The 22,294-nt window shown below is 47.6% G+C and overlaps 1 protein-coding gene and 1 long non-coding RNA gene across 5 annotated transcripts in view; both read right to left on the reverse strand.

Moving 5' to 3' along the window:
• Window positions 1–15,174, reverse strand: part of LOC135977410 (class I histocompatibility antigen, F10 alpha chain-like) — a 76,621-nt gene extending 61,447 nt beyond the window's left edge. The window contains exons 1-2 of one of the 4 annotated variants that reach the window (XM_065578260.1): window positions 15,029–15,174; window positions 14,424–14,555 (exon numbers count right to left, since the gene is read on the reverse strand). In XM_065578260.1, the coding sequence (XP_065434332.1) occupies window positions 14,424–14,500 (77 nt within the window). In that variant the 5' untranslated portion in view covers window positions 14,501–14,555; window positions 15,029–15,174. Of the gene's footprint in view, window positions 1–14,279; window positions 14,556–15,028 lie in introns of those variants that run through there. The other 3 variants (XM_065578258.1, XM_065578259.1, XM_065578257.1) reach the window with 3 other exon arrangements.
• Window positions 1,704–14,263, reverse strand: LOC135977411 (uncharacterized). The gene is made up of 2 exons (XR_010594893.1): window positions 9,207–14,263; window positions 1,704–8,535 (listed from the first exon to the last, which is right to left on the reverse strand). It is a non-coding gene; the product is annotated as an uncharacterized LOC135977411 (long non-coding RNA).
• Window positions 15,175–22,294: the final 7,120 nt, after the last annotated feature.

A 22,294-nucleotide genomic window follows, 5' to 3' on the forward strand; every position in this document is an offset into this window, starting at 1 on the left:
CCCTAGGTTGGCACCCACTTCTACTTCCCCTACCAATTCTTCCCTGTTTGTAAGCAGCAGGTCAAGAGGAGCATGGCCCCTAGATGGTTTCTCCAGCCTCAACATACAGGATTCTGAAGACTAACCACCTTCAAGATCACAATCATTTTCTATAGTTTCAGCGTTATCTTCCAATGATAGTGTTTCAGTCACATCATATGTCACATAGCCACAGTACTGTAGCAAAAAGAAAAAGAAAAATCTCCATCATCCAGAAACAACCATAGATAAGTTTGTGATAAGAACCAGCAGATTACAAAAAGAGGTAATTGATGAAAAAATTGCCCGGTTTGTTTATGCAACAACCTCTCCTTTCCATAGGATTGAGAACCCACACTTCATTAACATGGTTCAGTCATTAAGACCAGGATACAGTCCACCCAACAGAGCAGATGTTGCAGGCAAATTGCTGGATAAAGTGTATGAAAGAAAAATTGAGCAGTGTGCAAAAGGTCTAGAGGGTAAAATTGTTTACCTGAATCTTGATGGGTGGAGCAATGTCCACAATGATCCTGTTGTATGTGCTTGTGTGACAACAGAAGAAGGGAATGTCTTCCTTACAGAAACAATTGATACATCAGGAAATGCACAAACAGCAGAATACTTACAAGATGTAGCAGTAAAAGCTATAACAAACTGGAAAAAAATTCTAATGTCTAGTACGCAGCTTGGTCGCAGACAATGCTGCAAATGTATCCAAGATAAGAAGAAATTTAGAAAAGTGTGAAGAGAGTCCCAAGCTAATAACATATAGTCACAGTGCTCATTTGATGCACCTTCTAGGCACACACTTCAGTGTTCCAGAAATAAAGGCTAATGTTGTTGAAATTGCAAAATACTTCCGCAACAACCACTCTGCAGCAGCTGCTCTGAAAAATGTGTGAGGAACCAAGCTAACTCTCCCACAGGACGTGCGATGGAACTCAGTAGTGGACTGTATATCAAGAACTGGCCTAATCTGATGACAGTTTGCGAACAAAATCGTGAAAAAATAGATGGCACTGTCACAGCCAAAATTCTCAACATTGGGCTTAAGAGAAATGTTGAACATATGCTGAGTACCCTGAGGCCTATTTCTGTAGTCTTGAACAAAATGCAGGGAAATAGCTGTTTTATTGCTGATTGCTGTTGAAATTTGGAAGGAACTTAGTAAGATCTTAAAAAGAAAAATATGCAATGACAGAGTTAAATTACAAGCATTAAAAAAACAAATAGTGCTTGTTCTATCTCCAGCTCATTTTCTTGCAAATATTCTCAATACTCTGTACCAGGGTCAAACCTTAACTGCTGAAGAAGAGGAGTTGGCTATGACATTAGCATCCAGCAATCATCAATCCATAATGCCAACTATAATAAACTTCAGAGCTAAGGGTGAACCATTCAAGAAATATGTTTGCTGATGATGCTTTAAGAAAGTCAGACCAGTGTACTGGTGAGTCACTTAAGCACTTGGATTCAGAAACTGGTGAAGTGATAATCTCACTTTTAACAGCAGTAGCTTCTTCTGCCAGTGTAGAAATTTTATTTTCTTCCTTTGGACTAATTCATTCCAAATTGAGAAATTGTTTGGGACCTGAAAAAGCAGGAAAGCTTGTTTTTCTTTTCCAGATTATGAACAAACAGGAACATGAAGGTGAAGACAATTGAGTTAGCTGCAGAAGCCAATATCTGAAGTTTCTCATGTTGATTTGGCTGACAGTCAATTTAATTTTTTTTTTTTAATATTTCAATTAACTATTTTAGTTAAAAACAATTTTAACAAAAACAAACCTGGTTTTAAAAAACTTGAATGTTTAACTAAATCAAAAATTCATATGCTTGTTTTGTTAAAATATTATGTTTGCTGTTGAAGAAAAAAATCTAGAATACATTGTTGTTTTAGTTAAATGAAACAATTTAAATGTCTGTCTGGTGATGTTCTCCTTCTAATATAGCATGGCAAGAAAATCCTCCAAATATTAATGATTAACCTGTTGAATTGGAGATAGTTCACCTCCCAATGACTTCATAAATATCTGCTTCAATTACCTTTGGTAAATGAAATAAACAAACAATCATTCATTTTCTGATATAGCTGTAAAACTAATCTGAAAAGTTTTCAAAATAAATCACTGTTTAAAAATTTACTTTCTAAAAATGAAACCTACATCTATCTCTGAGTTGTGTAGAATATGTATCAAGGTTATAACAACCAACAAGAATGCACTTTTATGTAGAAAACCGTGATTAAACCGAGTCTTCCTGACTAGTGTTTTAAATCATCATTTAAATCAATTTGATTTAAATCAAATCCACCCTGATGGGTCCCCCCAGGAACTGTTCCAGAGCGGTGTTAGTTAAACAGAAATTAAAAGACAGCGCCAAAAGTAAAATCCCTGCAAGCTGCATGGAATCTTTTTAAAGACACCATAATAGAAGCTCCACTTAAATGTATACCCCAAATTAATTAAAAAACATAGTAAGAGAACCAAATAGTACCACCGTGGCTAAACAACAGAGTAAAAGAAGCAGTGAGAGGCAAAAAGGCATCCTTTAAAAAGTGGAAGTTAAATCCTAGTGAAGAAAATAGAAAGGAGCATAAACTCTGGCAAATTAAGTGTAAAAATATAATTAGGAAGGCTAAAAAAGAATTTGAAAAACAGCTTGCCAAAAACTCAAAAGGTAATAACAGAATTTACACAGAAGCAGGAAGCCTGCTTGTCATAACTATAAAGGGAAGGGTAACAGCTGTCCTGTGTACAGTACTATAAAATCCCTCCTGGCCAGAGACTCCAAAATCCTTTTCCCTGTAAAGGGTTAAGAAGCTCAGGTAACCTGGCTGGCATCTGACCTAAAGGACCAATAAGGGGACAAAATACTTTCAAATCTTGGGGGGGGGGGAAGGTTTTTGTTTGTGTTCTTTGTTTGGGAGTGTGTTCGTTCTTGGGACTGAGAGGGACCAGACATCAATCCAGGTTCTCCACATCTTTCTAAACAAGTCTCTCCTATTTCAAACTTGTAAGTAAATAGCCAGGCAAGGCGTGTTAGTTTTCCTTTGTTTTCTCAACTTGTAAATGTACCTTTTACTAGAGTGTTTATCTTTGTTTGCTGTACTTTGAACCTGAGATTAGAGGGGAGTCCTCTGAGCTCTTTAAGTTTGATTACCCTGTAAGGTTAATTTCCATACTGATTTTACAGAGATGATTTTTACCTTTTTCTTTAATTAAAAGCCTTCTTTTTAAGAACCTGATTGATTTCTCCTTGTTTTAAGATCCAAGGGGTTTGGATCTGTATTCATCAGGGAATTGGTGAAAGGTTTCTCAAGGCTACCCAGGGAAGGAAATTAGCCTTGGGATGGTGGCAGCGGAACCAGAGCTAAGCTGGTAGTTAAGCTTAGAAGTTTTCAAGTTTTCCTACATTTGTACCCTAAAGTTCAAAGTGGGGATCCAGCCTTGACACTGCTAAACAATCAGTGGGGCCACTGGACAATCGAGATGCTAAAGGAGTACTCAAAGACGATAAGACCATTGCGGAGAAACTAAATGAATTCTTTCCATCGGTCTTCACGGCTGAGGATGTGAGGGAGATTCCCAAACTTGAGCCATTCTTTTTAGGTGACAAATCTGAGGAACTGTCCCAGATTGAGGTGTCACTAGAGGAGGTTTTGGAACAAATTGATAAACTAAACAGTACCATGTGGTCCTGGTGACTTAATATTCACCCAAGAGTTCTGAAGGAACTCAACTGTGAAATTGCAGAACTAATAACCATAGTCTGTAACCTATCATTTAAATCAGCTTGTGTACCAAATGACTGGAGGATAACTAACGTGACACCAATTTTCAAAAAGGGCTCCAGAGGTGATCCTGGCAATTACAGGCCAGTAAGCCTGACTTCAGTACCGGGCAAATTGGTTGAAACTATAGTAAAGAACAAAATTGTAAAACGCATAGATGAACATAATTTGTTGGGAAAGAGTCAACATGGTTTCTGTAAAGGGAAATCATGCCTCACCAATCTACTATAATTCTTTGAGGGAGTCAACAAGCATGTGGATAAGGGGGATCCAGTGAATATAGTGTACTTGGATTTTCAGAAAGTCTTTGACAAGGTCCCTCACCAAAGGTTCTTAAGCAAAGTAAGCTGTCATGGGATAAGAGGGAAGATCCTCTCACCAACTGGTAACTGCTTAAAAGATAGCAAACAAAAGGCAGGAATAAATTGTCCATTTTCAGAATGGAGAGAGGTAAACAGTGGTGTCCCCCAGGGGTCTGTACTGGGACTAGTCCTATTCAACATATTAATAAATGATCTGGAAAAAGGAGTAAACAGTGAGATGGCAAAATTTGCAGATGATACAAAACTACTCAAGGAAGTTAAGTCCCAGGCAGACTGCAAAGAGCTACAAAAGGATCTCTCAAAACTGGGTGACTGGGCAACAAAATGGCAGATGAAGTTCAGTGTTGACAACTGCAAAGTAATGCACATTGGAAAACATAATCCCAAATATACATATCGAATGACAGGGTCTAAATTAGCTGTTACCACTCAAGGAAGATTTTGGGAGTCATTGTGGATAGTTCTCTGAAAACATGCACTCGATGTGCAGCGACAATCAAAAAAGCAAACAGAATGTTGGGAATCATTAAGAAAGGAATAGATAATAAAACAGAAACTATCATATTGCCGCTACATAAATTTTTACTCCTGTTGGAATTCTGCAATTTTACTATTGCTCCAAATGCAACAATTGCAGAAGTCAACAGGAGTAATAAATCCATGGTAAATTTTATATACTGCATGTAGATGTGGTCGCCCCATCTCAAAAAAGATATATCAGAACTGGAAAAGTTTCAGAAAAGGGCAACAAAAATAATTAGGGGTATGGAACAGCTTCTGTATGAGGAGAGATTAATACGACTAGAACTTTTCAGCTTGGAAAAGAGACAATTAAGGGGGGATATAATAAAGATCTATAAAATCATGACTAGCAAGGAGAAAGTAAATAAGTGTTATTTACTCCTTCTCATAACATAGGAACTAGTGGTCACCAAATGAAATTAACAGGCAGCAGGTTTAAAACAAACGAAAGGAAGTATTTCTTCACACAATGCACAGTCAACCTGTGGAACTCCTTGCCAGAGGATGTCATGAAGACCAATGATTTAAACAAGGTTTTACAGGGTTCAAAAGAGAACTGGATAAATTCATGGTCCATCGATGGCTATTAGCAGGAATGGTGTCCCTATGAGCGACAGGGAATGGATCACTTAATGATTACATGCTCTGTTCATCCTCTCTGGGGCACCGGGCATTGGCTACCGTCGGAAGACAGTGTACTGGGCTAGATGGACCTTTGGTCTGACTCAGTATGGCCGTTCTTATGTATGACAACACTCGTCATGTGGATCCGTGACAATGAAACATGACAGTCCTCCTCCCCTCTCCTTTCCTTCCTCCAATTCTTACCTCCCTCTCCCTCGCAGATGTGAACATTTTTCATCTGCTCTCCTCCTAACCCCTCCACTCACCCCACAGACCCCATCCCATCTCCTGATCTCCCTCACACCAGCTCTACTCCCTCCCATACTCTTCTCTTTAACCTCTCACTCACCTCTGGCTCTTTCCACCTCACAATATGAACACACTTCAGCATCTTCCATTGTAAAGACCCTTGACGCTGTTTGCCTCTCCAGCTACAGCCCCTTCTCCCTTTCATCTCTCAGCTCATTGAATGTGCCTCTGCAATCGCTGTCTGGAGTTCCTGTCCTCCAGTTCCCTCCTAGACCCTCCCCACCACGGCTTCCACCCCTTGCACTCCAGGGAAATCGCTCCTGCCAAAGTCTCTAATGACTCTTCCCAGCTAACACTCAGACTCAGTGCTCCATCCTCACCCTCCTTGGCTTGCCAGCCGCCTCTGACACCATTCACCATGCTGTTCTTGATATCTTGTCCCCCTTGACTTCATCATCTCTGTCCCCCTCCTGGGTCTCCTCTGACCTCTCTAATCACTCCTTCACCATCTCTGTCAGAGGATCTTCCTCATCCCCACTCCAGCTTTCTATGGGGTTCTGTCCCCCCAGGGCTCTGTCCTTGGTCCCCTCAACACCTTATCTCTTCTCTGTCTACACTTTATCTCCGGGCAAAGTCATCTGCAAACACAAATTCAACCACCATCTCTGTGCTAATGACTCACAGATTTACCTATCCACTCCAGACTTGTCTCTTTCTGCCCAAACTACAATCTTGGCCTGTCTCTCTGACATCTCCTTGTGGCTGTCTAGTCATCAACTCAAGCTCAATGTGGTTAAAACAGAGTTCCTAATCTTCCTCCCAAGACCTCCCTACTTCCTCCTTTGTCAGTCACTGTGGACAACGCCACCATCCTGCCTGTCACTCAGGATCGTAACCTGGGTGTCATCTTTGACTCGGACCTCTCTCTAGGTCCTCACATCCAGGTTATGTCTAAGGGCATGGCTACACTTGCAGAGGTAGAGCGCTAAGAGTTAAACCCGCCTTCGGAGAGCACAGTAGGGAAAGTGCTGCAGTCTGTCCACACTGACAGCTGCAAGCGCACTGGCCTGGCCACATTTGTGGCACTTGCAGCGGTGCATTTTGGGCAGCTATCCCACAGAGCTCTTCCCATTCTGGCACTGTGGCTTGTGGGAAGGGGGTGTGGAGTGCGGGACATTCTGGGTCCTGTCCCAACACCCGGTGATGCATCAGTTCACATCCCAGCATTTCCTTTGCTTCCATCCACATTTGGTGCCATCTTTCAACGTTTTTTGTACTACGTGCTCTGTCTTCCCTTTCGGTCTGCGGGAATGGAGCCCGAACTGCTGAGGAGTATGCTGACAAGTCTCGCCAGCATGTCACGTTTGGCAGTCGAGTTATTCCTTATGATCCAAAGTGACAGTGAGAGCTCCGCTGATGATATCGACTCAAGTAACGCATATGACACAAGTTTGCTTGTGGCATTCACGGACATGCTCACCACCACGGAATGCTGCTTTTGGGCTCAGGAAACAAGCACTGAGTGGTGGGATCACGTCATGCAAGTCTGGGATGATGAGCAGTGGTTGCAGAACTTTCGGATGAGAAAAGCCACTTTCATGGGACTGTGTGAGGAGCTCGCACCATCCTGCGGTGCAAGGACATGAGATTGAAAGCTGCCCTGACAGTGGAGAAGCGGGTGGCTATTGCAATCTGGAAGCTGGCAACTCCAGACAGCTACTGATCAGTCGCTAACCTGTTAGGAGTGGGAAAGTTGACCGTTGGAATCATGTTGATGCAAGTTTGCAGGGCCATTAATCACATCCTGCTCAGAAGAACCATGACTCTGGGTAATGTGCATGACATTGTGGCTGGCTTTGCACAAATAGGTTTCCCTAACTGCGGAGGGGAGATAGATGGCACGGATATTCTAATTCTGGCACCAGCCCACCTAGTCTCCAAGTACGTTAATCGGAAGGGCTATTTCTCTATGGTTCTCCAGGCATTTGTGGATCACCCAGACCAGAAGAAAGTTGAAGGGGAAGTTGAAATGCCCATTGTGATCCTTGGAGACCCCGCTTATGCTTTAATGCGGTGGCTCATGAAACCCTACACAGGGAGCCTTGACAGCAGCAAGAAGCGGTTCAACAACAGGCTGAGCCGGTGCAGAATGACTCTGGAGTGTGCTTTAGGCCGTTTAAAGGGCTGCTGGCGCTCTCTGTATGGGAAGCTGGACCTGGCCGATAACAGCATCCCCGCGGTTATATCTGCATGCTGTACTCTCCATAACATTTGTGAAGGGAAGGGTGAAAGATTAACTCAGGCATGGAACTCGGAGGTTCAACACCTGGAGGCTGAATTTGAACAGCCAGAGAACAGGGGTATTAGAGGGGCCCAGCACAGGGCTGCAAGGATTAGGAATGCCTTGAGGGAGCAATTTGAGGCTGAAAGCCACCAGTAATGTCTGGTGTCCTGCACGGGAGTGAAGTGCAGAGGTTCCAAGGTTAGTAGGAATATGGGTTTGCTACGTATAATACACTGACTTGCAGTGCCTGTTGCTCTCCTGGGCTAAGGTATCTTTTACTTTATGAAATAATAAAGAATGTTTTCAAAGCAAAAAAATCCATTTATTGAAAAGAAACAACTGGTTGGGAAACAGAAAGGGCAAGGGGGTGGGGTGAGTAACGGTACAATCACAGATTTGCATATGTCCTGTTATCATACTCAGTCTTCCTGTTTGGAGTGCTGTGCAATGAGTGCTGCACTTCAGGGTGGCTATACTGTATTGTGATGGGGGCTGAGTGTAGTGGGTAAGGGTAGTAGTTTTCAGGGCTGGATGGTGAAGCTACAGGTGTTGGAGACAGCTGGTGGCGATCCGCATTGTGCTGTCTGACCCTCCTTTCACTCTCATGCCATGCCTGCACTTTTTGAGCATGTCCTCTTTGCTTCTACGTGGCCTCTTCCTGATTCTTTGCAGCCTCTTGGCTGGTGATAACACGGACGGCTGAGATCTCAAGATTGTATCTGTAAAGGCAAATTGCAACGCTTAACAGAGGCAGCATTGTTCACACCAGACAGAGCAATGATTCCCCCGTACTTAAGGAGGGCAAGCACAGTCTACACAATAGCATAATTTGCCCGTTCTAAAGCGAGCGCACATAACCCCCGGGAGCCCCAAAATGGTGAGAAAGCAAAGGGTCAAGGGGGACTGATTCTTTCATGGCTGTACTGTCCTCTGGGTTTCTGTGCCTTAAGGAGAGCCAACAGCTGCAGAGGGCCCCTATACTGAACACTGTCCCCACATTTTCCACAGGAGTTAATCCTGGATGATATCTCGCTGCTGAGGGTGACCTGGGAAGCAAGTGAGGGTCTTCTACCGCAATGCGGCTTCCGCCCTGGCCCATATGCAGCTTGCCTGTATGCAGCAATGGTCCCCCCGTCCCCTCACGGCACAGTGGCGCGGACATATTAGCCTGACTGGGACAAGGACCACAGTGGCTCTCCCACAAAGCCTGCGCAAGCACATTGCCCAGGTTGTGGCTGTGACCTTTGAAGAGATCACTGAGGCCGATTACCATGATGTGAGAGAGCACATCAACGCCCTATTCCGCATCTAGGCATGCATGCAGCCCTAACCCTCCTCGCCCCAAGAGCCCGCACCCAATAACTTCCTTCCCAGAATAAAAGCCTCTTACCGGGAACCTCCTCTGGTGTTTGTCCTTCCCCAAGCACCGGCCGCCGCAACTAGCTACCTTCCTCCTGGCTTGAGAGCAGCTCCTGGCTGCATGCATCTAGGGATGCCGGGGTGTCTTCCTCCTCCTCAGCACCCTCGCTCCTGCTTTGCTCCGCCTCCTCCTCCCTTGTTGAACTGGGCTCTGAAGTGTCCATGGTGATCTTCAGAGTGCAGGTGGAGTCACCCCCAAGTATCGCGTCCAGCTCTTTGTAAAAATGGCAGGTTGCAGGGGCAGCGGCTGTTTGCCTCACAGGCTTTGCGGTAGGCATTCCACAGCTCCTTCACTCTAACCCTGCACTGCTGTGCATCCCGGTCATGGCCCTTTTCCATCATGTCCCTTGATATCTGCCTGAAGGTATCATAATTCCTACGGATGGAGCGCAGCTGGGACTGAACAGCTTCCTTCCCTCAAACACTGATGAGGTTCAGCACCTCGCCATTGCTCCATACTGGGGATTGCCTGGCACGTGGAGGCATGGACACCTGGAAAGATGCGCTGCGAGCACTCCACGTCTTGCTGAGCAAACAGGAAGGAGATTTTCAAAATTCCCAGAGAATTTAAAGGGCAGGTCTGACAGTTGGTCACCTGAGGACAGGGCAGTAGAGTTCAAAGTGATGACCAGAGTGGGTAGAACAGGCATTGTGGGACACTTCTGGAGGCCAATCAGAGCACATTAACAGACCAGGGCGTCCACACTGGCATGGCGGCGCTCCAGCGGGGGCGCATCAAACATTATTCCACTCGCTGAGGTGAATTACCAGGAGCGCTCTAGCCGTGGAGTCAGAGCGCTCTACGTGCCTTGCCAGTGTGGACGGGTCGTGAGTTAGAGCGCACTGGGCTGCTTTAATGCACTCTAACTCGTAAGTGTAGCCATGCCCTTAAGTGTGATTTAAACTGGTTTAGTTAAACCTGGACAAGAGGCTCTGTGAACACTCCTTTTCCAGTTTAAGGGCTTGTCTACACTGGCAATTCACAGTGCTCTAACTTGCTGGCTCGGGGATGTGAAAAATCATCCCTCCCCGCCCCCCAAGCGCAGCAAGTTTGAGCGCTGTAAAGCGCCAATGTAGACAGGCTCCCAGCATTTGGAGCTATTCCCCTCATAGAGCAGGTTTACCAGGAGGGCTGGGAGAGCTCTCTCCCCAGCGCTCGTGGGTGACCACACTGACAGTTCAAAGCGCGGCTGTGGGAGTGCTCCTACGGCAGCACTTTGAGCCATCTAGTGTAGACTTAGCCTAAAAGTGGCTTTTTTTGTGCCTTAAGTCAGTTAGGCCTTATCCACATGCAGAGTTGCACCAGTATAACTAAACATAACTGATTCTGCTAATCTGGTACAAAGCCCCATGTAGACACTCGTATTCTGATGTAAAAGAAGCTTTTTTCAGTTCAGGTTAAGTTGCTGGGAATCAGTTTAAGCTAAACTAAGAAAAGGCCATGGTTATGCCAAAATAAGAGGGTCCACAAATGGGGTTTGCACTGATTTATCTACACCGGTTTAATTAAACCAGAGCAAGTTTGAAGTGTAGAAAAGGCCCTACTTAACCAAAGCACCTGTGAAGCAGTAGAAAGAAAAGCTGTCCTTGGTAAAGGTTCTACACCCTGTGGCCCTTCATATGAGGACTGAGAATTCCCACCCCAGGTCTCTGCTGCTCCAAGGAGACCTCCAACAAAACAGGGCAGATGAGACAGAATAAAACAAGGAGGGGAAAAAACCCTTTCGGGCCTTTGCTATCCATTAGGAAGCAACAGAAATGGACACCCTATTTCCCCCTTGTCAGTTCACCTGTTATGTGATGGGCACAGAGGATTTTTCTTTCAACGAAGGCCCAGCCAGGCATCAATGGGAGCTGGTGCTGGATGTAACGCATTAAAAAAGCCAAACCAGCCAGTGAGAATGTGAGCTTGGCCAAGACCCTCTCTGATCATCATCAATGTCCTCCTCTGTCCATGCACACACGCCCAGCCCTGCAGGCCCCAGGCCAAAGCTCTGCACCACTGGAGTTACACCAGTACTGAGTATGACCCCATGACAGGACGGCCTCCTGTCTCATTGCTGCAGGGATAAGCCGACCCCCCCCACACACACACATATACACACACACTTCTCTGCTCAACCCCGTAGGGCCAGGCTGCACTGGGGCCTAACCCTGTTTAGGTCAAACCTAGCCTGTTACTGAGGTGACACAAGGGCACCAATCTGCCTTAAACCACTTCAGACAAACCCCAAACCCACCCCACAGCCTCACCCAGCTCAATACAGGCTGCTGAGCTCCCCAGGGTCTGAGCTGCAGCCTCATGGGGAACAAGGAAGACTCAAGTCCACTCTAGGAAAAGCAGGATGTGCCTTCCTCTCTCCTCACCCCCATCTTCATTGGGATCTGGAAGTTCTTTATCCGGCAGTTACAGGAGATCCTAACAGCACAAACGCTGCAGCTGTTCTGTGCTCTGCAACATGAGCTCGCACCCAAACTGAGACCTGATTAATGCACATATCCAGGGGCTCCAAACTCTCCCCCAGCTCTGGGGCACCAACACACCGCCAGAGACAGAGAGGGGTGTGAAGTTGTGTGACGTTGCACCCCATAAGGCTTCATGGAAATATGCGTATATATGATATAACTGGAATATGTTTTATGCTACATATGCCATGTAACATATCTATGTAAAGGTTATGATCTACTGAATATATTTATCCTATTTGTATGCATGTGTCATTGTTGTATTCAAAGTTATGAATATTGGCTGTGTACTTGCTTGATTTCTAAGTAGCCTTAGTAAAGCATTTGGTCAGCTTCTTGAGAAAGGAAAGTGCAAATGAAGTGCCCAATCAAGAAACACTTAAAGGACAATGAATCTTGGAAGGCTCCAAACAACATAAGTCTACCTGAGGATGTTCAGGGTAGCATGTAAACAATGGCTGCTGCCTGTAAAAACTGAGTCATGCATGGACATGGAATTTGCCCATGTGACTCCAAAACTCCATCTTGGAGCTGGACTTTGCATAGGAGTGAGGAGGGGGTCTCCACCCACAAGAGAAAGTCTATTTAAACCCTGGGAGACCCCTCCATTTTGTCTTCAGCTGGCTCAAGAGATAGCCTCTCCACCCCCCAAGGATACCTGAAAAACACTGGAACAAAGGACAGTAACTACAGAGGGTGTGAGTGATTGCTGGACCCAGACTAGAAGGAGACTAGTCTGTAAAAGGAAGCTTACTGGAACACCACTGAGGGTAAGATTTTGTCTGTATTCAGTTTTCTTACTGTATTAGACTCAGACTTGCGTGTTTTATTTTATTTTACTTGGTAATTCACTTTGTTCTGTCTGTTACTACTTGGAACCACTTAAATCCTACTTTCTGTATTTAATAAAATCACTTTCACTTATTAATTAACCCAGAATATGTATTAATACGGGGGGGGCGGGAAACAGCTGTGCATCTCTCTCTATCAGTGTTATAGAGGGTGAACGATTTATGAGTTTACCCTGTATAAAGCTTATACAGGGTAAAACGGATTTATTTGGGGTTTGGACTCCATTGGGAGTTGAGCATCTGAGTGCTAAAGACAGGAACACATCTTAATTTGCTTTCAGTTAAGTCTGCAGCTTTGGGGCACGTGGTTCAGATCCTGGGTCTGTGTTGGAGCAGACGGGCGTGTCTGGCTCAGCAAGACAGGGTGCTGGAGTCCCAAGCTGGCAGGGAAAGAAGGGGCAGAAGTAGTCTTGGCACATCAGTTGGCAACCCCAAAGGGGTTTCTGTGATCCAACCCTTCACAAGGGGGTTAAGATCTCCTCCCTAGGATGACACCTCTAAAGACTTGCATCCACTACAGATACAACCCATTGCCATGGGCAGGCATGGCGGGCATAATAGGCCAGGGGAGGCTCTGCCATCCCCTAGCGCTGCCGCCAGACCCCCAGTTGCAGGATTTTGGAGGGAAGTTTTTGGCTTTATTATGCCCCATGCAATTCCGGGGTGGCTGAGGAGGCTGAATGTGCTCTTCAGCTTCCTGTGTTCATCAGTAACCTCCCTGGACTCCAGGAAGCTGAGTAGCAAACACTACCTCCTCAGCTGCCCAGGAGCCCGCATGGGGCACAGCAAAAGCTTCTTCCAGAGGAGAGTGAGAGGCCTAAGGGGTTGGGGTTTGGGGAGGGGAGTTCCTACTTGGCTGGCCCGGGGCAGCTCCGGGCAGGTGGGGTGTGGGGACAAGGCAGAGACTCAGGGATTGGGCTGGCCCAGGACTCCTCCAGTTGAGGGGGGACTCGTGGCCACGGCCGCTGGGGGAGGGGCAAAAGCAGAAGGGGCAGACCTGGGGGCTAGCCTCCCCTAAGAAGGGGGCTCCACCCGCCGCCCAGGCCCATTTCTTACTGTGGGTGCAGCTAGACTGGGGCTGTCATAGCTCAGCCCTTCGTAGTCAAAGGTAAGCCACTCAGGAGTTCCAGGCACTGGGGGTTAAAACTGAAGCACCTTCTGGGAGCCATTAAAGGTCAGAGAGATCCTTCATTTAACCCTGATCTATCTGGGGAGGTAATTTACTCCCTCTCACTAACCGTCAGCCTGAGCTCCGCAAACAGGAAGTGTCTGAAAGCCCCGCCCTGACCTGATAGGCTGGGAATGAAACAGCTGGGCAGCGCCTGGCACTGGGAATTTCCCTGCAGCCTGAGAGCCTCAGGGGGCTGTGACAGGATTGTCAGCATGTGCCGCACCCCCTGGCTGGGAGTCGTTGGCATTATATGAAGGGGTTACAGTTCAGTGGCTCTCAACACCCCTCCCCCCACTACACACAGTGTCCCAGCAGCGACCCTGGCAGCACCTGGCACAAGGGGGCCAGGACCCCCCCAGTCACTATAACAACGTCACTGTTCGATGTCAGTGACCGCTCAGTGCGGTCAGCACAGTATGGTTTCCCTGACACCTCTGAATGCAGAGCCCAGAACTGCCCCCGACACGCAGCTCCCCACTCCCTGCATCCCCCCCGGCCCGGCTGCCCCCCGACACCCAGCTCCCCCCCCCCCCCGGGGTCTCACCCCGGTACTCACGGGAGTGGCCCCCCCGCAGGGCTACAGCCCCCAGCAGCAGCAGGCGCAGCGCCAGGGCCATCGCCGCCCCCTCAGCGGGCAGGACTCGGCCCATGGACCCGCTCTCGGCCGGTCACCGCTAGATCCCGAGTCCCCGCTACTCACCGTGGGAACCTCTGCGCTGCAGTGATTGGCTGAGAGGGGAACATCCCACCAATAGCGACGCACGGACCCGCCTCCATCCCCGGTCGCTGGGCAGAACCGGCTGGACAGGCGGGGCGAAGGGGAAGCGAAAGTCTGAGCAGCGGGGGAAATGGGGGGGGGGGGGGGATTTAGCGCCCAGGAGAACTTGACTCTTGGGGCTTTAATTACCAGAGCAGCAATTAACTAATGTAGCCCCACCCTTGTTAGAGTGGCCTCTGAGCTTAATTGGGAGAGTGTCCTCAGGGCCGGCTTTAGCAAGAGCGGAGCCCGATTCCTGGGGGCGGGGCTTGCAGCAAGCCCCACCCCCAGGAATCGAGCCGCGCTCCGGCCGGGGTTGCCGGGCTTGGGTCCAACCCGGAGCCGCGCCGCGGGAGCCGGGCTGGACCCGAGCAGCGCCGCGGGGGCCGGGCTGGACCCGAGCCGGGCCGAGCCGGAGCAGGGCTGCGTCGCAGAGGCCGGGCCGGGCCGGACCAGACCCAGGCCAGAGCCGCTGGGGCCTGCGTGCTCGGCGGGAACGGGCGGCGCCTCCCCGGAGCCCTTCTCACGCCCCCACCACCCCAGCTTACCTTGTACTGCCTGCCCGCCCCTGCTTCTTTTCAGACTTCCCGTGAATCTCTGATTTGCGGGAAGCAGGGGCGGGGGAGGAGCAGGGGGCGGAGCGTGCAGGGGAGGCGAGGTGGAGAGATGCAGCGCAGGGCCCTCTTGGCGCGGGGCCCAATTCAGCCGAATCGGCTGAATCGGCCTAAAGCCAGCCCTGAGTGTCCAAGTGGGGGATATCCTGTGCTACAATCTATCCCTAGAGACTACAACTCCCATGATACCCTGGGGGAGGAGTATGGGAGAGGGGGCAGTGGGCTCTGTTTTGGGGAGAGGAGCTGGTGTGGAGCTCTGTTTGTACCAGGAGCTGCTGCTAGGCTGGCCAGATATCCTGATTTTATAGGGACAGTCCCAATATTTGGGGCTTTGTCTAATATAGACACCTATTACCACCCACCCCCTGTCCCAATTTTTCACACTTCCTGTCTGGTCAGGCCAGCTGCTGTTAGGAAGCTGCTGAGAGCCTGCAGGGGCTTTGATCTGCAGGGAGCCTCAAAGGCTGTTGGTGGCTTCACTGGAGTCAGAGCCAGGGCCGGCTCCAGGCACCAGCGTAGCAAGCAGGTGCCTGGGGCGGCCAATGAAGAGGGGGGCGGCACATCCGGCAATTCGGAGGGTGGCAATTCGGTAGCGGGGTTGTCACTCCCTCTGGGAGCAAAGGACCTGCCGCCAAATTGCCACCGTAGAATGAAGCAGCGGTAGAGCTAACACCGATCGCAGCTTTTTTTTTTTTTTTAATTGCTGCTTGGGGGGGCAGCAAATACGCTAGAGCCGGCCCTGACTCCAGTTGAGGCCTAATCAGCGTGGAGTGGAGTGGAAGAATTACTTCTCGTGTCTTGCTTACAACACTCCAGCTAATACATCCCAGAATGATGTTTGCTTTTTTTGCAACAGCGTTACACTGCTGACTCATATTTAGCTTGTGGTCCACTATGATCCCTAGATCCCTTTCCACAGTACTCCTTCCTAGGCAGTCATTTCCCATTCTGTATGTTGCAACTGATTGTTCCTTCCTAAGTGGTGTACTTTGCATTTGTCCTTATTGAATTTCATCCTATTTACCTCAGACCATTTCTCCAGTTTGGCTAGATCATTTTAAATTTTCATCCCATCCTCCAAAGAACTTGGAACCCCTCACAGCTTGGTATCATCCTCAAACTTTATAAGTGTACTCTCTGCCATTATCTAAATCATTGATGAAGATATTAAACAGAACCAGACCCAGAACTGATCCCTGTGGAACCCCATTCATTATGCCCTTTCAGCCAGACTGTGAACCACTGATAACTCTTGGGGAACCCTTGTTGTGTGTGTGCCCTTGTTGCCAAGAAGGCTAACAGCATTTTGGGCTGTATAAGTAGGGGCATTGCCAGCAGATCGAGGGACGTGATCATTCCCCTCTATTTGACATTGGTGAGGCCTCATCTGGAGTACTGTGTCCAGTTTTGGGCCCCACACTACAAGAAGGATGTGGAAAAATTGGAAAGAGTCCAGCAGAGGGCAACAAAAATGATTAGGGGTCTGGAGCACATGAGTTATGAGGAGAGGCTGAGGGAACTGGGATTGTTTAGTCTGCAGAAGAGAAGAACAAGGGGGGATTTGATAGCTGCTTTCAACTACCTGAAAGGGGGTTCCAAAGAGGATGGATCTAGACCAGGCCTGCACAACATGCGGCCTGGGGGCCGCATGCGGCCCGCGTGGGCTTACTGTGTGGCCCGTGGGGGATGAGTAGGCAAGTGACGGGTGAGGGAGGGGGGCTGAGGAGGTGAGCGGGCGGGCAGTGAGTAGGCGAGTCGGGGGTGTGGAGGGCTGAGGAGGCGGGCAGGTGGGCAGGTGAGCCAGCGGCAAGGGAGGGGGACTGAGAAGTCAAGCGGGTGGGCAGGGTGAGTTGGCGAGCCGTGGGAGGGGGGCTGAGGAGGTGAGCGGTGAGTCGGTGGCTGACCTGTTCTACTGATCTGCTCTGGCTCCCATCCCCTCTCCAAAGGTTGCAGCTGTGTGAAGGTGCCTGCTTTCCATGCCTTCCTCATTCACACCTCATTCATTCAACAGGGCAATTAATTATAAAGTGGGGGGAAGATTTTATTCTACTTCTAGCAAAAAGACATTTTTCTTTTACCTTAATTATACTACCTTAGGGGCCTGCTATAACATATTACCAAGGTACAATACCGCTGTTTCGGTGGGGCAGCGCTGGGGAAGGAGGGTTTGTTTCCGCGAGGCAGGTGGCGCTGGGGGAGGGGTTGTTGGGGGGGTTGTTTTGAGGGGGCTGGGTGGCACTGGGGGGGTTCCATGGGGCAGGCAGTGCTGGGGTGGTGGTGTTGTGTTTCGGGGGGGGGCTGGGCGGTGCTTGGGGTGGGGGTTCAGCGGGGCCAGGGGGTTTCGGCCCTCAGCTGTTTTCTTTGGAGTAATATGGCCCTTGCCGCTTTACGAGTTGTGCAGGCCTGAGCTAGACTGTTCTCAGTGGTAGCAGATGACAGAACAAGGAGTAATGGTCTCAAGTTGCAGTGGGGGAGGTTTAGGTTGGATATTAGGAAAAACTTTTTCACTGGGAGGGTGGTGAAGCACTGGAATGGGTTACCTAGGGAGGTGGTGGAATCTCCTTCCTTAGAGGTTTTTGAGGTCAGGCTTGACAAAGCCCTGGCTGGGATGATTTAGTTGGGGTTGGTCCTGCTTTGAGCAGGGGGTTGGACTAGATGACCTCTTGAGGTCCCTTCCAACCCTTATATTCTATGATTCTATGAAGTGAGAAGCAGGGCTGGTCAAAAGCTTTCCAGTGAACATTTTTTCAATGGGAAATTGAGTTTTCAATAAAATGAAACTTTTCATGGAAAGTGTCTGTTTTCCTCAAAAATACCCAATTTCTTATCAGAATATCAAGAAGCTGAAAACTTAAATATTTTGGACATACGCTGACTTTAGTTCGTCATTGATTTTTTTAATTTTCAGCAGGATTTTTAGGGTTTTTTTAACCAAAAATTTGGTTTGGTGGTATGCATTGTTTTCAGTGAAAAGTCAGTTTTCCACTAAAAATGTTGACAAAAACATTTTCCTTAGTTTTAATTGAAAATGTCAATGGCGAAAAAAACATTTTCTGACCAACTCTAGTGAGAAGTCCAAGGCCTGGGAAGACCTCAGAAAGAGAGAAAAGGTCCCTCTGGGGAAGGAGACCAAAGTGGTTTGAGGAGATACCAGTGGGCTTGGGAGATTCCAGATGAGAAAGAAACTCTGGTGGGGCTCACTGAGGGTGGTGAGGGGAGAGAAGGGCTGACCTAAGGTCAGAGCTCAGTACTGCTGTTTGTGCTGGGTGTGAAGCAGCACCTGTAACTGCATTTTCTGGTGTTCATGAGTCTGTGGTTTGCTTTTCTCATCACATGAACATTAATTGTGGGTCAATGTGGAGAAACCTTTCACTGAGCATTTCCTGCTTTCTAAGGGTTGTGTCTGAGGTGCTGAATCCCACATGCCACAGAGATGTAGGAAGCAGAAACCCCTGCTGTGCAGAAGCTGCCTTAACTTCACCTTCACCAATTTTTTTTTTTTTTAGCTGAATATTCTGTGTGTTTCCATGTGCTTTTGTCAGGGTTTTTTTGTGTTCTAGTTTTTTGCCTCTGCCCAGCTTCAAAGACCTTCTCCCCTTCAGCTTACTGTGAAAAATCGCCACAGGGGGTAGAGGGTAATAGGCGCCTATATAAGAAAAAGTCCCTAAAAATGGGACATCTGGTCACCCTAATACTAACTAGCCTCCTTAGTGTAAACATAGAAAAGCATGGTAGAGAAAAGCACTTTTGGCAAACTTGGCAGCCCTGTGACCTTGAAGCAGTTCCCTTGTCTACTGTGGATGGACCGTATCACATTGTCTGGAGTGTTGCTGGAAATGGTTCATACCTTGTTTACATGGACAGCCAGGTCGTTTTCAACACCAGTTCAGGGATAAGATGGATATGACAACTATTGTCAAAAATGGGTAATTTTCCTAGAATGGTCAGGGCCACTGGGTCCCTCCCATTTTGCCGGAGGGAAGTTGCTCTCAGTGATGTGGGGATAAGCTTATCTATGTTACCAAGAGAGCAAAGGTATTTGTTTAGTGTCTAGGGTATAGCGCTATGGAACAGGATACATGCAAATACAGCAAAGACATTTGGACTGACATTTTCTGAGGAGCGAGGCACCTTTCTGCCATGAGATGAACACGTTGCAGGGTATGTGAAGGTGACAAGGAACTTGTTTGTCCTCCCATAGAAAGAACCATGGCAGCTGAAGAGCTTTTAAAGAACATTAAAGGTGAAGTTACTTGTTCCATCTGTTCAGATTTATTTAAAGACCCTGTGACTACTGAGTGTGGACACAGCTTCTGCAAACAACGTATCACTCGGCTCTGCGAGGAAAAAGAGTACGACATTGTCTGTCCTCAGTGCAGAAAGAGGATCCGAAAGAGCAACTTAAGGGCAAACGGAGCTGAAGAATATTGTGGAATCAATGAACTGTATTAGGATTACAAAGAGAGGAAGAATCTGGAGGACGAAGCAAGGGAAAGAAACACAAGGAGGCTCTGAAAGTCTTCTGCAAAAATGACCAAACCCCCATCTGTGTGATCTGCACACAGTCCGTGGCTCACCGCCATCACATTGTGGTTCCCATGGAGGAGGCTGTCGAGGACTACTAGGTAGGGAACATTCATTTTCTTTGTTTATTAAACTTCAGAGGAAAACATGTTTTCCCTACTAATATAAAGGGTTATGTTTCCAGAAAGGGAGGCTGGCGGTCCATGTGCACAAACACATGCAGGACTGCATGTCCTCATTTTTACATGCAATTACCATAAATACATGGGCACACTAAATATTCACATGCATTAATGGTAATTTAGCTGCCGAGCCATTTAAATGATCAAATAAAGTTGTGCATGCCCAGAAAAGGTACGTGATTTACTAGAGAAGTGATGTGACCTAGTAAATTCAGCATGTGAGTGTGATTCAGGACTCCTGTGTTCTGTGCTGGCTCTTCGACTGACCTGCTCTTTGACCTTGGGGAACTTGCACTGAGCTTTTGTTTTCTTGTCCATAAGTTGGAGGCGGTGAGATTTACCTATGTCACATGGGCTGTGAGGTTAAAATGTCTGTAAAGTGCATTGTCAGTATAAAGTGTTGTTAGCACAGTCAGTGACAGGGCTATAATTTAGGATTCTTCTGACACACAGCTGGGTGATCATTCCCTTGGCCATGTGCCCGTAGAGGGAAAGCAAGAGAAAAGACAGTTAATTCTTGAAGACTTTGTGTGTGTTTAGAGCAGTTCAGTTAATTCAAAATTTCCCTGTGCAGCTAAGTATCCACACATGTATGCTCAGACCATTCCTGTCAGTCATTGCTTAAAAGCAGTGACATCCTCTCCTTCTATCCATGCACCACAAACCATTTCTAGATGTTCATAAATTTCCTTATCTTACATTTTGTTAAAAAAAAATTTTAAAAGCACTTATTACTCTACTCAGGCATCGGGGTAAGAAGGGGTAGAAGGAAGCAGATAGGAGGGAGTGGTTGTTATCATAGAATCATAGAATATCAGGGTTGGAAGGGACCTCAGGAGGTCATCTAGTCCAACCCCCTGCTCAAAGCAGGACCAATCCCCCACTAAATCATCCCAGCCAGGGCTTTGTCAAGCCTGACCTTAAAAACCTCTAAAGAAGGAGATTCCACCACCTCCCTAGGTAACCCATTCCAGTACTTCACCATCCTCCTAGTGAAAAAGTTTTCCTAATATCCAACCTAAACCTCCCCCACTGCAACTTGAGACCATTACTCCTTGTTCTGTCATCTTCTACCACTGAGAACAATCTAGATCCATCCTCTTTGGAACCCCCGTTCAGGTAGCTTGAAGGCCACTATCAAATCCCCCCTGTCTTCTCTTCTGCAGACTAAACAATCCCAGTTTCCTCAGCCTCTCCTCATAAGTCATGTGTTCCAGCCCCCTAATCTTTCCAATTTTTCCACATCCTTCTTGTAGTGTGGGGCCCAAAACGGACACAGTACTCCAGATGAGGCCTCACCAATGCCGAACAGAGTGGAATAATCATGTCCCTTGATCTGCTGGCAATGCTCCTACTTATACAGCCCAAAATGCCATTAGCCTTCTTGGCAACAAGGGCACACTGTTGACTCATATCCAGCTTCTCGTCCACTGTGACCCCTAGGTCCTTTTCTGCAGAACTGCTGCCTAGCCATTCGGTCCCTAGTCTGTAACAGTGCATGGGATTCTTCCGTCCTAAGTGCAGGACTCTGCACTTGTTCTTGTTGAACCTCATCAGATTTCTTTTGGCCCAGTCCTCTAATTTGTCTAGGTCCCTCTGTATCCAATCCCTACCCTCCAGCGTATCTACCACGCCTCCCAGTTTAGTGTCATCTGCAAACTTGCTGAAAGTGCAGTCCACGCCATTCTCCAGATCATTAATGAAGATATTGAACAAAACCTGCCCCAGGACCGACCCTTAGGGCACTCCGCTTGATACCGGCTGCCAACTAGACATGGAGCCATTGATCATGACCCGTCGAGCCCGACGATCTAGCCAGCTTTCTATCCACCTTATAATCTATTCATCCAGCCCATACTTCTTTAACTTGCTGGCAAGAATACTGTGGTAGACCATATCAAAAGCTTTGCTAAAGTAAAGGAATAACACATCCACTGCTTTCCACTCATCCACAGAGCCAGTTATCTCCTCATAGAAGGCAATTAAGTTAGTCAGACATGACTTGCCCTTGGTGAATCCATGCTGACTGTCCTTGATCACTTTCCTCTCCTCTAAGTGCTTCATAATTGATTCCTTGAGGACCTGCTCCATGATTTTTCCAGGGACTGAGGTGAGGCTGACTGGCCTGTAGTTCCCCGGATCCTCCTTCTTCCCTTTTTTAAGATGGGCACTACATTAGCCTTTTTCCAGTCATCTGGGACCTCCCCCAATTGCCAGGAGTTTTCAAAGATAATGGCCAATGGCTCTGCAATCACATCCGCCAACTCCTTTAGTACCCTCGGATGCAGCGCATCTGGCCCCATGGATTAGTGCTCATCCAGTTTTTCTAAATGGTCCCGAACCACTTCTTTCTCCACAGAGGGCTGGTCACCTCCTCCCCATACTGTTCTGCCCAGTGCAGTAGTCTGGCAGCTCCTCTACACAAGAAGCTGGATGTGTCTTCTGAAATGATCCACCCTGAACTAGTTATTGGTGACTTCGTCATCATTCTGTT

This window comes from Chrysemys picta, chromosome 25 (assembly GCF_011386835.1).
Source record: "Chrysemys picta bellii isolate R12L10 chromosome 25, ASM1138683v2, whole genome shotgun sequence".
NCBI classification, from domain to species: domain Eukaryota; kingdom Metazoa; phylum Chordata; order Testudines; family Emydidae; genus Chrysemys; species Chrysemys picta.